This window comes from Prinia subflava, chromosome 11 (assembly GCF_021018805.1).
Source record: "Prinia subflava isolate CZ2003 ecotype Zambia chromosome 11, Cam_Psub_1.2, whole genome shotgun sequence".
NCBI classification, from domain to species: domain Eukaryota; kingdom Metazoa; phylum Chordata; class Aves; order Passeriformes; family Cisticolidae; genus Prinia; species Prinia subflava.
The window spans coordinates 10,667,784-10,680,493 of NC_086257.1; the positions used below are offsets into that span (position 1 = coordinate 10,667,784).

Here is a 12,710-nt window from a genome sequence, read left to right on the forward strand (position 1 = left end):
CACTGAAACCTTTATGTTGCCAACAAAGGTGCTGGAAATTCACATAACCATCCTTTCAGGGTTTTGTTTTAACAAAGAAAATCCTGCACAAAAGTGTGAATTTCTAAAGGTATCTTCCTTTCAAAGTGAACATATTTAGAAAAAGATTAATAGTTTTCTATTCTTCTAGAATAATAAATAATGTTCTAACATTTGCTACATCCAAGAAATAGTGCAACATTAATTTATGCAATACTGAAGGATTTATAGTAACAAATACAGGCATTGCCGTTCTATTATATTGAAATATGTTTTCTTCCAAACACAGGTTTCCTTTGAAAAACACTCTCGCACTTGCCCATTGCTATTCTTTCCAAGTGAAAAATGCTTGGACAAACAGTGCTTTCAGATGGGAAAAAATGATGATCACAGCAAGAGCGAAAGGAAGAGTTTGCCAAATCCACTGATGCCTACCAGGCATAGAAATCAGTTACCCCATTGAGGAGATGCAGACAAGGTGTCATGCAACACAGGAACCACAGAGATGCCTTAATTATCCAGATCTGCAGAAGTATTAATTTCCTAAAGACAGTTTGAAAATTATTACTGTTTCCAAGGGTATACTTGTTTCAAATAAGTAATATTTTATGCAGCATAATTGAGTCTATTACTTAATATCATCAGAAGTTTTAAATAACTTCTCATGTATCTTCATCAACTTGTCTGTGAAATGTCACACTGGAAAAAAAAATAACAAATCAGTTTAATCTTAAAATTTCTAGGTAGTTTGCAATGCTATTCCTTCAGCTATAGAGAATATTTGTAAACTTTTTACATCAACCTTAGTGAAAATGCAAAAATGCAACCTGACACACTTCCATGAATTAATCTTACATCAAAGCAAAGGCAGAATAAAATTTGTAAATTTAAATACAATTCAAATTCACAGTTTAAATATTACATGAATGTAATGAAACACATGTAAATACATGAACAACAGAAGTCCAAGTATGATGCAAGTAATAATTTTTAGGACACTCAGAGCTTGTCTTGTCTCAGACAAGACAAATACTCAGTATTCACATTTCCCAAGTGAATGATTTCCCAGTGTCTGGATTACTCATTTCATTGTTGAATTCCCTGGTGTATATAATATGAATACATATAGTTCATGAAAAAAAAAAGTGAAATACTATTTTATTGTATTTTTTCAAATGAATTTTGAAAAATGCTAATATATGCATTACAGTTTTTAAATCTCAGAAATCAAAAATATGGACCTAATAGTCAAAGTACAATGCATCTAAAAAGAGTTTGGTTAACACTCTTCCTTTTATATTTGCCAACATTTAAATGTTTTTTTCTTTAAGAATCTGCATGCCTACTGGAACAAAGGGAAAAAAGAAATAAGTATCTCTATTCTCATACAGTCTTATACTACATCTGAAATACACTCATTTTTATAGTATTTCTATAGTTTTACAATTTCATGCATCTATTACCTTGGAACATAAGGGGAAAAATTGTAATCTAAGCATTTCATTTACCTTACTGTTTAATATCAGAAGTTTTTAAAGGAAAAGGTATTGATGTCTTTGCAACTAGAAGAAGAAGAATCATAGCGGCGAGAGCTGAACAAAGTGGCTGCAGAACAAGACCTGAGATTTAACCTTCACAAAATGGAAAAAAAAAAAAAACCAAAAAAACCTTTACTTTACAAACACATCAGAACTTAGGATTACTCAGCAGGAAAAGCACACATAGGAAATATTGCAATGATAATTAGAAGACTGAAGGCAAAATGCATCGTTTTGACTCTTCTATTAAGAGATCTTTAATGTTCTGTGTATTTCTCTAGGAACTCCATTTGCACTTGGCCCTGACTTCCTGCTCTAAGAATCTGGTAAAATAAACATCTAAACCAGTAGGAGGTTAAAACCAGGATTTTACAACAGCTGAAATTTGAATTTTTTTATATATTAATGACTCTGATACTTAGATCAGACAAAAACATAGGAAGAAGCAGAAACTCTTATCATGAAAATAATGGTCCCAGCAGTGCCCTATTTCAGGCAAGTACTGTGGAGACAAAAAATGACAGCTTTGACACCTGAATTAAGAAACAAATTGCAGTTTTTTCACAGCTGTGAGAAATTTTTATAAAGATTTTTAAGTGTGTCTCTTTTCATGCCTTAACAGAGCACTCTCAAAATGAACTACTGAAGAATGAGGGCAAAGACACCAATATATTACAACAATGAAGGACACTCAGAAGACAAAAACAACCTGTAATTTTCACTCTCAAAAAAAAAGGCTGCGAGAACTGGTAGGATATATTTAAAACTGAAATCACTGAGAAATATACTTCAATGATTTTCAGAGGACAAAATAAAGATATTTTTTAGTCTAAAGTTAAAAATACAAATAGAGTAGGTATCTAATGTAATTTAAAGACAATCAAAAGAAAACGTAACAGCAATGACATCCAGCAATTCTCCTGAAACATTTAATAATACAGACACATCAGGACAGTGAGAAGGTTCTTGGGGAACAGACTTATAAACATTTACACAAATGATGCAGCTACCTCAAAAATAGTCACCAAAGAAAAAACCTTCATGCGTCCTCCAGAGCCTAAAGTGTGCTTAGGAGCTGATTACAAAGATAAGCTCCTGTGTCAACAGAGAATACATCCAAGACTATTCTTCAATAACTTATTTAGAGTTTAAAAATATCAAATATCAAATTGTTGACAGTAAATACAGAATTCCTCTTTACATAAATGTTCCATAAGTTTGCATCTAAATCATGTGATATTTTTCTTAAAAGATAACATAATATATAAAAACGGTATTTCTGTTTCAAATGCTTTTAGACTTTACATAGGTAAAAGAGCAGCATCACTTGAGAAAACAAGAGGGAAATCTTGAGGGTTCTTACTCCTACAGTCTTTACCTGGGCCTTAACAAGACAGCAGTGATTTTGTTAGATTTCCTTATCAGGCCGTGGCAGTGGAATAGAAGAGATTGCAAAGAAAATCAGGGCTGGTACCTAAGAGAGCAACAGATTGTCCTTCCATATTACAACTTTTCTGAAGAAATTAAATAGCATGAGTTAGACAGATACTCTCCTGCCTTACAAAACGAGAATAATGAGATATATACTTGATTCAACAAGTGCTGAAATACATGCATAAATCCCAGGGCAATATTTTTATGTGAGTGAGTGCCTTTATTACTTTTCTAAGTGTAGTAGACTTTAATTCAATAAGGCTAAGAAGAGGAGCATATACTAGAAGAGGAGATATAGACTTTAAGTCTATATCTATGCAGCCTCTCGGTGCTGAAATTAGTTCTCTGAAAATAGCTATTGTATGTGAAATTTCATAGTAGATTTCTTAAAAAGTTGAGCAGACATTTGTAATTCTACAAGGCCTTATCAACACGGGCAGACCAATCCTGACAGTGCAAAATCCAACCATTCTGCCTCCATGATATGTTTGCATTTCTTTTGTATCTCAAGCCCAAGTTCATAGAATGGCAGAAGGCTTTTACTGCTTGCAAAATTGCCACACTTTCCTCAAATTTAAAAGTGGTTTGTAAGTAAAACGACCAAATTCATATGCGCCTTAGAAAGCCCTCACTACTCTATTACTCTTCCAATAAATATTTCTGAAAACCAACAGATAGTTCCAAACAGTGGAGGAGGTTGCCCAGGTATGTTGTGGGATTTCCACCCTTTGAGTTAAGTCTCAGCTGACTAAAGTCCTGAGCAACCTGCCCTAGCTGACCCTGCTTGGAGCAAGGGTTTTAATGAGAAAAAATCCAGAGGTGCTTTGAACCTCACCTACACTGTGAGGCTGTCAGTGAAAACTCACCCCATGAGCCAGTCGCCTATTAAGTCTTTCCTGTTAATTGCCATTGCAACTTCAGTGACACCACAGCTTTCACTAAACCCCACTCAGCAGGATTTAGTGAAGATGTTTCTTTTGAAAATATCCCCAAATTTACCACAAATAGGTGTGCATGGCTGTGCACACTAAGGCACACACAGATGCCTGTGACTCAGGTACTTTCCTCCTGTTCTGAGAGTGTTCTCTTTGGTCAACCTCTTGTTTCCTCATCTCAAAAAGCCATTCCCCCGTTTTTACTCCTAATGGGGCAACAGACAACTCTGCATGTTCTTGCAGCCAGGGCAAAGTGGAGCAAATTACTCTAGAATTAAACAGAATATATGAATGCAAACATAACTCTTGAACTAAATAAAAAAGATGGATACAAACTCATCCTACAGCAAAGATCAGTGCTTAAAAGTAAAAAAAAAATTAAAAATTAAACATATTTGAAAAGATGTTATGGAAGGAGTGAGAAAACGAGTTTTTTGAGAAAAGCAAGGCTGTGTTCTGGGGTGGTACCCCATGAAAACTGGCATGGTCATTAAGAAAGAAAACCTTTCAGTTTCTCAGCAGGGCAGAAATTGTCATGACAAATGCAGTATGAGGAATGGTCTTGTAAATGCTAGTTCTTTCAGATTTTCTTCCAAGGGATTTCATATTAAATTTCAGCTCAATAAAGCAAGTTTTATAACGTGCAATTTTGGCTTTTCTGAACATATAACTACTTTTGTATCAGAATAGGGCCTGCAGGATTTATTCTTTTCTGACCCTGTAAGTATGGCAAGAGGTATCCTTTATTTTCTAAGAAATATTTGGCAGTCTTCCTTATGCAAGGGAAAAATAATATATGAAAGAAATAAAACAGGTTAGATCCAAACTATAGATTTTGAGCAGCTGTCAGCAAATAAAAAGTGAAAAGAGAAGTAGAAAAATAAAAGGCAACAGAATAGAAACAAAGGAGAGGGATCTTGTACTACTTATTGTCAAAATAAGTGAAAGCAGGACAATTTCTAGCACAGAAATTGAACTCAGAACAAATTTCTAAAAGAAAAAAAAAAGCAGTTTCAGTACCCTTGCCCCGTAGAATAGAAAAATTATGGTTTCTGAAAAATCTAATGTCATTTAGCTTAACCTCCCCATCATTGCACTTGTTTCTTTTCAGATGGGACAATGCTTGGAAAAAAAAAAACACAACAGAGAGAAAATCAATGTTTATTCCTAACATATCTCACTAGCGGGAAAGAAAAGCAAAATTGTTTAGAGCAGCCGTAGTAGTGCCTCTCTGAAGAACACCAGGGGGAGACTGATAGACTGCATCCAAAAATGGTATCAGCTGAAGAAGGCTTAGCAGTTATTGTAGCACTGAGAGCTGGTGTAGGGCAGGCTGCACATCTCCCAGTGAATTCTGCTGCTGGCAGTCTGTTTCTGTGCTCATCTGAGCAAGAGTCACTTTGTGGAGTCAGCAACCACAGCACCAAGAGGATCCAGCGCACCCCAGTGTGCAGCAATCCTCCAGATAATATTATTAAAACTCTGTTTTTCTGTCACAGACCATCAATGCCAGCATCACACCAAGAGGCAGATGCATCAGCAGGCACAGGAGGCTCTTACACAACGACAGATTACCTAGATCATCATATTAGCAAGCTGCCTTCTTGTCTCCAGCCACCCACCAAATCCACTGTCAGCTTCATAAAATCTGACATTCGCTCTGTGCTGGTTTTGGCTGGGATGGAGATAATTTTCCTCACACTAGCTTGCATGGTGCTATGTTTTGGACCTGTGATGAATGCAGGGTTGATAACAGGGATATTTTAGTCATAACTAAAATGTTCACACAATACTGAGGCCTTTTCTCTTTCTTCGAGTGCCCTTCCAGCAAGTAGGCTGGGGGTGCAGAGGGAGCACAGGGGGACAGCTGATCCCAGCTGACCAGAGGGACATCCCCCAGCACAGCAGGTTTGCTCAGCAATAAAACTGGGGCGGGGGGTGGAAGCTGGCCAGAGCTGCTGCTGCTCACAGACTGGCTGGGCATCAGTTGTTTGTGGTGAGTAACTGGGGCTTTTTGCTTTACTTGTTTTGTTCAGGCTTTTCCTTTATTGTTTTCTATTTCTCCTTTTTTAAATGACTGAACTGTCTTCATCTCCCCATGAGTTTTCCCACTTTTACTCTTCCAGTTCTCTCCCCCATCTCACTGGGTGGGGCAGTGAGCAGGGGGCTGGGTGAGGTTTAGCTGCCTGTCCTCTCCATCCCCAGCGGGTGATCTGAGCAGGGGACAGGCAGCTAAGCACAGCCATTCAATAAAGGTGATTTTCATTAATAGTTAATAGTCAGTTACTGTTCCACAGAGTATGGAGCTGTTGTGAAAGAAAGGTAAACACTGTGTAAACAAGTTCATTGAGCAAAAATTCCACATAGTCAAATCTTTGCATGCAGTGTATGAGCTCAGGTCACTGGAGGGTAAGCTGGGACATAAACTTCAACCTAAGACTGTCAAGTCAGCTATAGATATTTCTGCACCAAAACACTAAAAGGCAGTAAACACATCAGGCTTTTTTTTTTTTTTCTTTTTTAACCTTGTTTGTTTGTTTGTTTTTCCTTTTTTCCCCTCATACTCTCTAGGACTTCAATACAGGATGATTCCTTAAGGAGTAGTTAAATGAATCCAGATATTTTTCAAAACCAGTTCTGGATAACCAAAAATCTTGAGTACACCCACCAATATAGCTGTAGAAGAGAAGACCTTCAGTCTCTTGATATAACTCACTAGAATTTCTGTCTTAAAGAGCTTTGATTTTAGGAAACCTGGTATTTAAGACTAGCTTTTAAACATGATTTGGTAATGGAACATAATAAACTGAGGTTTGTATGAACTTCACAGAAGTTTTGCTTAAGTATATTGAGCTTTTAGAGACATTAAGGGTTTTATTTAGAAAATAAATATAATAAAGAGTTGCACCTATTCAACTTACATCAAGCTGTCTATGAAAATGGTGTGTGCAGATAAACAAAAAGTTCCATAAACTAATATTATAGAGGAGAGAGTTAGTGGAGATACAGATTTATCCTAGAAGAAAGCTAATATTATTCTACAAAAATCTGTGCTCCTTCATTCTCCTTATGTGTTTGTAGAATATCTTTTTCTCAGAGCAAAAAGAAAAATTACAGAGATTTCAAAAACAAATATTATATACAGTTAGAAGAGCTAAGGTCCTAAGTCTAACCAAAATTACACATATTCCAGCACTTTAATAGCAATCCTAAGAGGGAATGCCAAGAAAATAGGGTAAGAAAAGGGCAAGTATATACACTCCAACCTTCACCCATTTCCCGGTCAAAGATTTTCCTAAGAAGTCCTTTCTAAGGATCAAGTTTCTATTCTGCATTTAGCAATCTCAAATGGATCTCTCCTCTGATTTGGTTCAGATTCTGTTCCTCCTTCTGCACCCAGACCATGCTTTGACAAAAAAAAATCACAAACATTTAGCAACACATAAAGTAGTCAAGACTGAAAGGTTCCTGTTTCAGGAATATGCTTAGGGAATAATTCTGCCATTGCTGCAGAGCAGGAACACTCTCTTTCAGGATTTTACACCTGATTCAGCCACACTCCTTTTAAAGGCTTGCAATTTACTGACTAAGGACACATGTAAAACAAATGCTGTCCCCACTGCAAGGGGAATTAGAAGTTTATTGTAGCCTCTAATCATTAGTTCCAAACCCTTGAATCTGAGCACAAAATTGCAATATAAATAGAAGGTTAGACTAGGACTCACATGCTCAGCATTCTAATTTCTGGCTGTGCACCTGGCAAATCACTTCACTGCTCTGTGCTTCAGCATCTCAGTCTGTAAAATGGGAATAATACAGCTGATTTCCTTTGAAAAGAATTTCAGGTCTATTATGAAAAGCTGTGTATAAGAGTATGGTACTGCTATTCTTACGGTAGATTTTGTACACTGAAACCCTTGTTAAATCCATTAATTGAGTAGGATTAATGAGATGGTTTCTTTTCCCCTCCATTACTGGCTAATAAATATCTCTTGTACACTATAACACAAAAGATGATTGAACTGGGGAAATGTGGATTGTTAGTTGGATCTCTCTTACGAGGGGAACTGGTTGCTCCAAGCAGGAAAAAGAATTATCTTTGAATGGATGAGCACAAAGATAAATTTGTATTATACTAAAGAAAATCAGCTGAGAGAAAGTGTTCTTGCTTATGATCTGTGGTTTTAGTCCTTAATCTGCACATGAAGAAAATATTAGTTTCTTATCTGAAGACCACTCTAAGAAATGAAACTGCATCCAAAGACATTGGTCTGTACCTACTGGTACAGGCACTACTGAGACAGTTCATTCCAGCAAGCAGTGCTAAATGTGTCCCTGGTGCCCAAGGCACACAGAAAACCTGTCCAGATGTGAGCACACATCATGCTCTCCTAGACAGCTTACTTCTTCCAGGGGTTCATTCTTTGAGTTCCCAAAACTTCCCAGAAAAGCTTTCATGGAAACTTCATCCTTACAAGAGAGTGAGAGCTTTCACTTGGAGAGAGTCTGGCAAAATTTCTCTCTGAGACAAAAGGGTCTGAAGAACATTAATTCACTTTCAGTATCAGTATAGAATAATTTGGAAAACAGACTGTCTTGGAAGATTTATAAAAAACAAACAACAACATAATATCCTTTGTTATCCTCTGAATCTCAACAAAGATAAAAAACAGTACATTTTTTCAATACAAAACCTACAGTTACTTTATTCTCTTCCTTTTAAGAGAGCAAAGAAGGATCAAGTTTTGCAACATTCTTACAACTATGAGGAAAGGTATTTTGTTATTAACACATTTTACTTTTGAAATCTCCACCAAAGAGGCTTTGGAACACAGGCCTTCAGGCAAATCAACTCTCCCCAGTTAATACAGATCAGATACAATGTCTTGAATCAGCAACTGAAATCTCTTTGTTTCAGATAATCATCTCTCTCCTGTGACTTCCAAAGAACAAGGTAGAAGGTCATTATGACACACTGGAGAGCTTGTCCAAAATACAAGACCCATGACAGTCTATTAAAAACATATCAACACAAGCAAGTTTGTAATTGGATAGCAAGTGATTTCCATGCTAGTGTTAGTCATGCAATAGCAACTGATAACCTATCTGATTTCTCAGGTAACAGAACATTTGCAGGAGGGTGAATTTCAGCTACTGAAATACCCACTTGTGAATGATCTGTTTGACTGAAATTCTTGCTGAATCTTCCGAAAATGCAAACCAGGCAGAAACGTTCCTCAGACAATGCCAGAGCACAGATTGAGGAAGACACACCAGAGAAATCTGGTTGAGGGAAGAGCATGTCCTCAATTGATCAGGACATATGGACCACCCATGCAGAGATGAGGCTGCATTTAAACTAAGTAATAAGAGCAGATAATTGTATGTTTCTGCTTCAGTGCTCTCTCCAAACTCCATCCTTGGAGTCTGACATATGTTCTACTGTAAAATAATAGATATGGGAGATGGAATTCCAGGAAATAAAGCTTCATGCTCCAGACATTGCCCAACAGCACTCCCACTGAATTGGAATACTGCCCTATAAATACTTACACCTCTGCTAAAAGAGAAGAGTTGTAACACCAAACATATATTTTACACAGGCTGATTCTACTTTCAGAAAATTGATTAAATAAATTTTGCAGTGGAAACATCAACAAATTTTTTGGGGCTAGCAAAGAGTGATGAAAAATACACTTGTTTCAGGATTAAACTCCTGCCTGCTCATTTTGTCATTCTGTAGTAGGTTAAAACACCTCAAGACAATCAAACTCATCAAAACATTTTAAAAAAGGGTACAACTGACGTGTTACGTATTTATCCCTGAATAAACTGAAATGAAATGATATTACAAGGCCTTTCTCAATAAGAAAAGGACGTTACAAAAATTCTAATTTTTCATCTACAGAAATTAAAATATTTTTTCAGCAACAATTTTCGTTATTCCTAGTACTTGGTACTAAACTGGTCATTACTTCAACAATAACTTGGTTACGTTTGATAGGGTTTTTTTTAATTTTTGCAGATACTTGAATCCATGCAAAACATTTAAGCATTACAAATAGGGCAGAGTACAACACATTGGAAAGCAAAGATCACACTTCTTAAGGATCATTCGTTGTGTGCTTTCTAGCTGTAGTTTTACCAGATACTGTTAAGTTTTGACAGAGATTTGTTTGTAAGAGTTACAACAAATGTTTAAAATTTAAACATTTAAAAGTTTCCACCACTGCCACTGCATCCCTAGAGTTGTGCCCTGTGTAATGTATTAACCACCACTTTTAATCCTCAAGTAACTATGCAGGAAATTTAGCAAAATGTGATTACAATGACAAATACCAAAAAATATATTAAAAGTATTGCTTTAACTTTTAGAATGTCCTAAATTATTTTGATGTTTGGGGATATGGTGTCACACAGTTGATCGGAAGAAGCAATATTATCCCATTTCAAAGAAGTATCTAATACAATACATTAGTCAACTAAGTCCATTACACATAACATGGATCAAATGTGTTTCTGTTTTAATTTTACTAGCATATTAATTTAGGGCAGAGATCATATCTTCAATCTTCTCATGAGGACATCACAAAACCATGCACAAACGACAACCCGAAAACAACACTTTAAAGCCTTCTTGTCAGTGAATTTTCACTTTGCCAGAACACTCTCACCTCTATTTCATCCCATCTGAGATCCACGGCTCTCTGTCCCGCCTTTGGCTGCCACGTGGGCAGGGTGACGGTGGCTCTGGAGCGGGGCAGGGCCATGTCGGGCTCCAGGGTGGACGTGGCGGGGCTGTGCCGGGGTGCGGTGGGCTCTGTCCGGCCGGAGGCTGCGGGGCTCAGCGCTGAGCGCTCACAGTTTGTTCCCTCAAAGCCCTCACTGCACACACACGAGTAGCCATCCCTGCTGCTGCTGCAGTTACCATGGTGACAGGGGTTGCTGGCACAAGGATCTGAAACAAACTGGAAAATACATATCATATAGGTCAGTTACTGGTTGTAAAGGATTTATTTCTGGGTTTTAAAAATACCGTAAAACAGGATTCTTTCCCCCTACTGTTTTCATCTTCTGAACGTATTTATGAACCAAACTCATCTTTGATGTATCTTCAAGGAAGTAAATTCAAAGGATTAAAGAAGAATACAAATTAATCTACATTAACTACTTTCCTCACACCATTTATGCTAATTCACTGTTGCCACGTTCAAACAAAGAGATAAACACAAAAAAGGAACGTGGCCACCATTCATTATCAGGAATTTTCAAAAACAGACTTGAAAGAGTAACCTATTCAGGGAAAGCATCAGATATGTTGGAATTTAAGGAAGTAACAGGAATAGGAAAGGGCACAGCAGTTGTGCAGATCAGCAGGTTCCGAAGCAGCTCTCTGTGGTCAGAGCTAACCAGATCACACAATCCTGTTTGAGGACAAAACCTCCTTTGTAAAAGAGCTGGGCCTTTTACCTACACTTCACTTTGTGGACAGCAGTTTCAGAGTCCGATTCATTTGGCTGCTGAAAGCTTTCTGACAGGAGTTAGAAAGCAGGGGCAAAACTGTGCCTGTTTTTAAAACAGCATTGTATTAGCATAGGACAAGACAACTCTGTGATGTAAGGGAAAATGCTGTCTGAGGTTTGCATGCCTTTAATTTCTATCTTGAATTTCCCTACAGCTATTTTGTAGTTTTTTATGTCATTACTGACTTTCAGTTCAAATGTCTTCACTTTTTTGTGTTGAATTTTGCAACCATAATGCATTTACAGAATACATCTACAAACTCTTCAAGTTTTAGCTCCTGGAAAAATTAGGTGTGCTTGCCCCGTTTCCTTGGGGAGGACAAGCCCTTCCCTCCAGACAAGTGTTCATTTTTGCACCTAGGACTCCAAAGTTTAGCACTGCCTTTGGCAAAAGCATCAATATTTTTGCTTGTACAGCTTCCTAGGCAATACTGAAGAAGTGCTTGCCTTAATGAGAGCTAAACCACGCTGCTGGCTCACTGTCACTGACCAAGACCATCAGGCACCTCCCTTCACTCGTCTCCACATCAAAGGGAAAACACATCACTGCAATCAGACATTTCCTCATCTTTAAATGCAAATTTCACCCAAGTGCTCCAGTCCTAAAGGTTACTCCATTCCTTCCTGTACAATATTCCTGCTCTTCCCTGCATAAGCAATGCTTCGTATTATATTTCTCAGTAAAGCAGCACAGATATTTATTAATAAATAGTTGATATAATGTCATAATAAGATAATGATATAATTATCTCAAGAATTACATAAACCCTAAATATCATTAATGTGAAAAACACGTATTGGGTCTATACTAGCAATTTTACCTTCCCATTAATCCAAAGGTCTGTTGTCAGGGACACCAAATCCTAATATAAAATTTCCTTAGATAAAACAATACTATTATTGACCTCAGCTGGAATTCTTTCTTTGGCTCAAATTTTTGTACACGCCAGACTCTGTAACATTTTTGTACAGAAAACAGAGGAAATATTATTATGAAAGTTAATTTTGGAGACAGTCAATGATGAATGTCAGATTTTGTCCTGACTTGTGTAGAAAGCTTAGAGGTCACAGAGGACAGCCCAAAATATATGGTTTATTAATTTATCTCATGGTTTGGTCACAGTTCAGAATGATATTTACTTTGCTTGGGGACACATCTCATACAGATAAGGTGACACATTAGACATCAGGGTCAAGCTCTGACTCTTCATTTTTAACACTCAACTAAATGGCAAGTTTATATATATACTTGACTTATCAAG

General features: G+C 37.0%; 1 protein-coding gene across 1 annotated transcript in view; it reads right to left on the bottom strand.

Annotated features, from left to right (window-relative positions):
• DNER (delta/notch like EGF repeat containing) overlaps positions 1-12,710 on the bottom strand; it is a 115,976-nt gene that overhangs the window by 56,066 nt on the left and 47,200 nt on the right. The window contains exon 2 of the mRNA XM_063408390.1: positions 10,600-10,893. Within this exon, the coding sequence (XP_063264460.1) occupies positions 10,600-10,893 (294 nt within the window). The remainder of the gene's footprint in view (positions 1-10,599; positions 10,894-12,710) is intronic.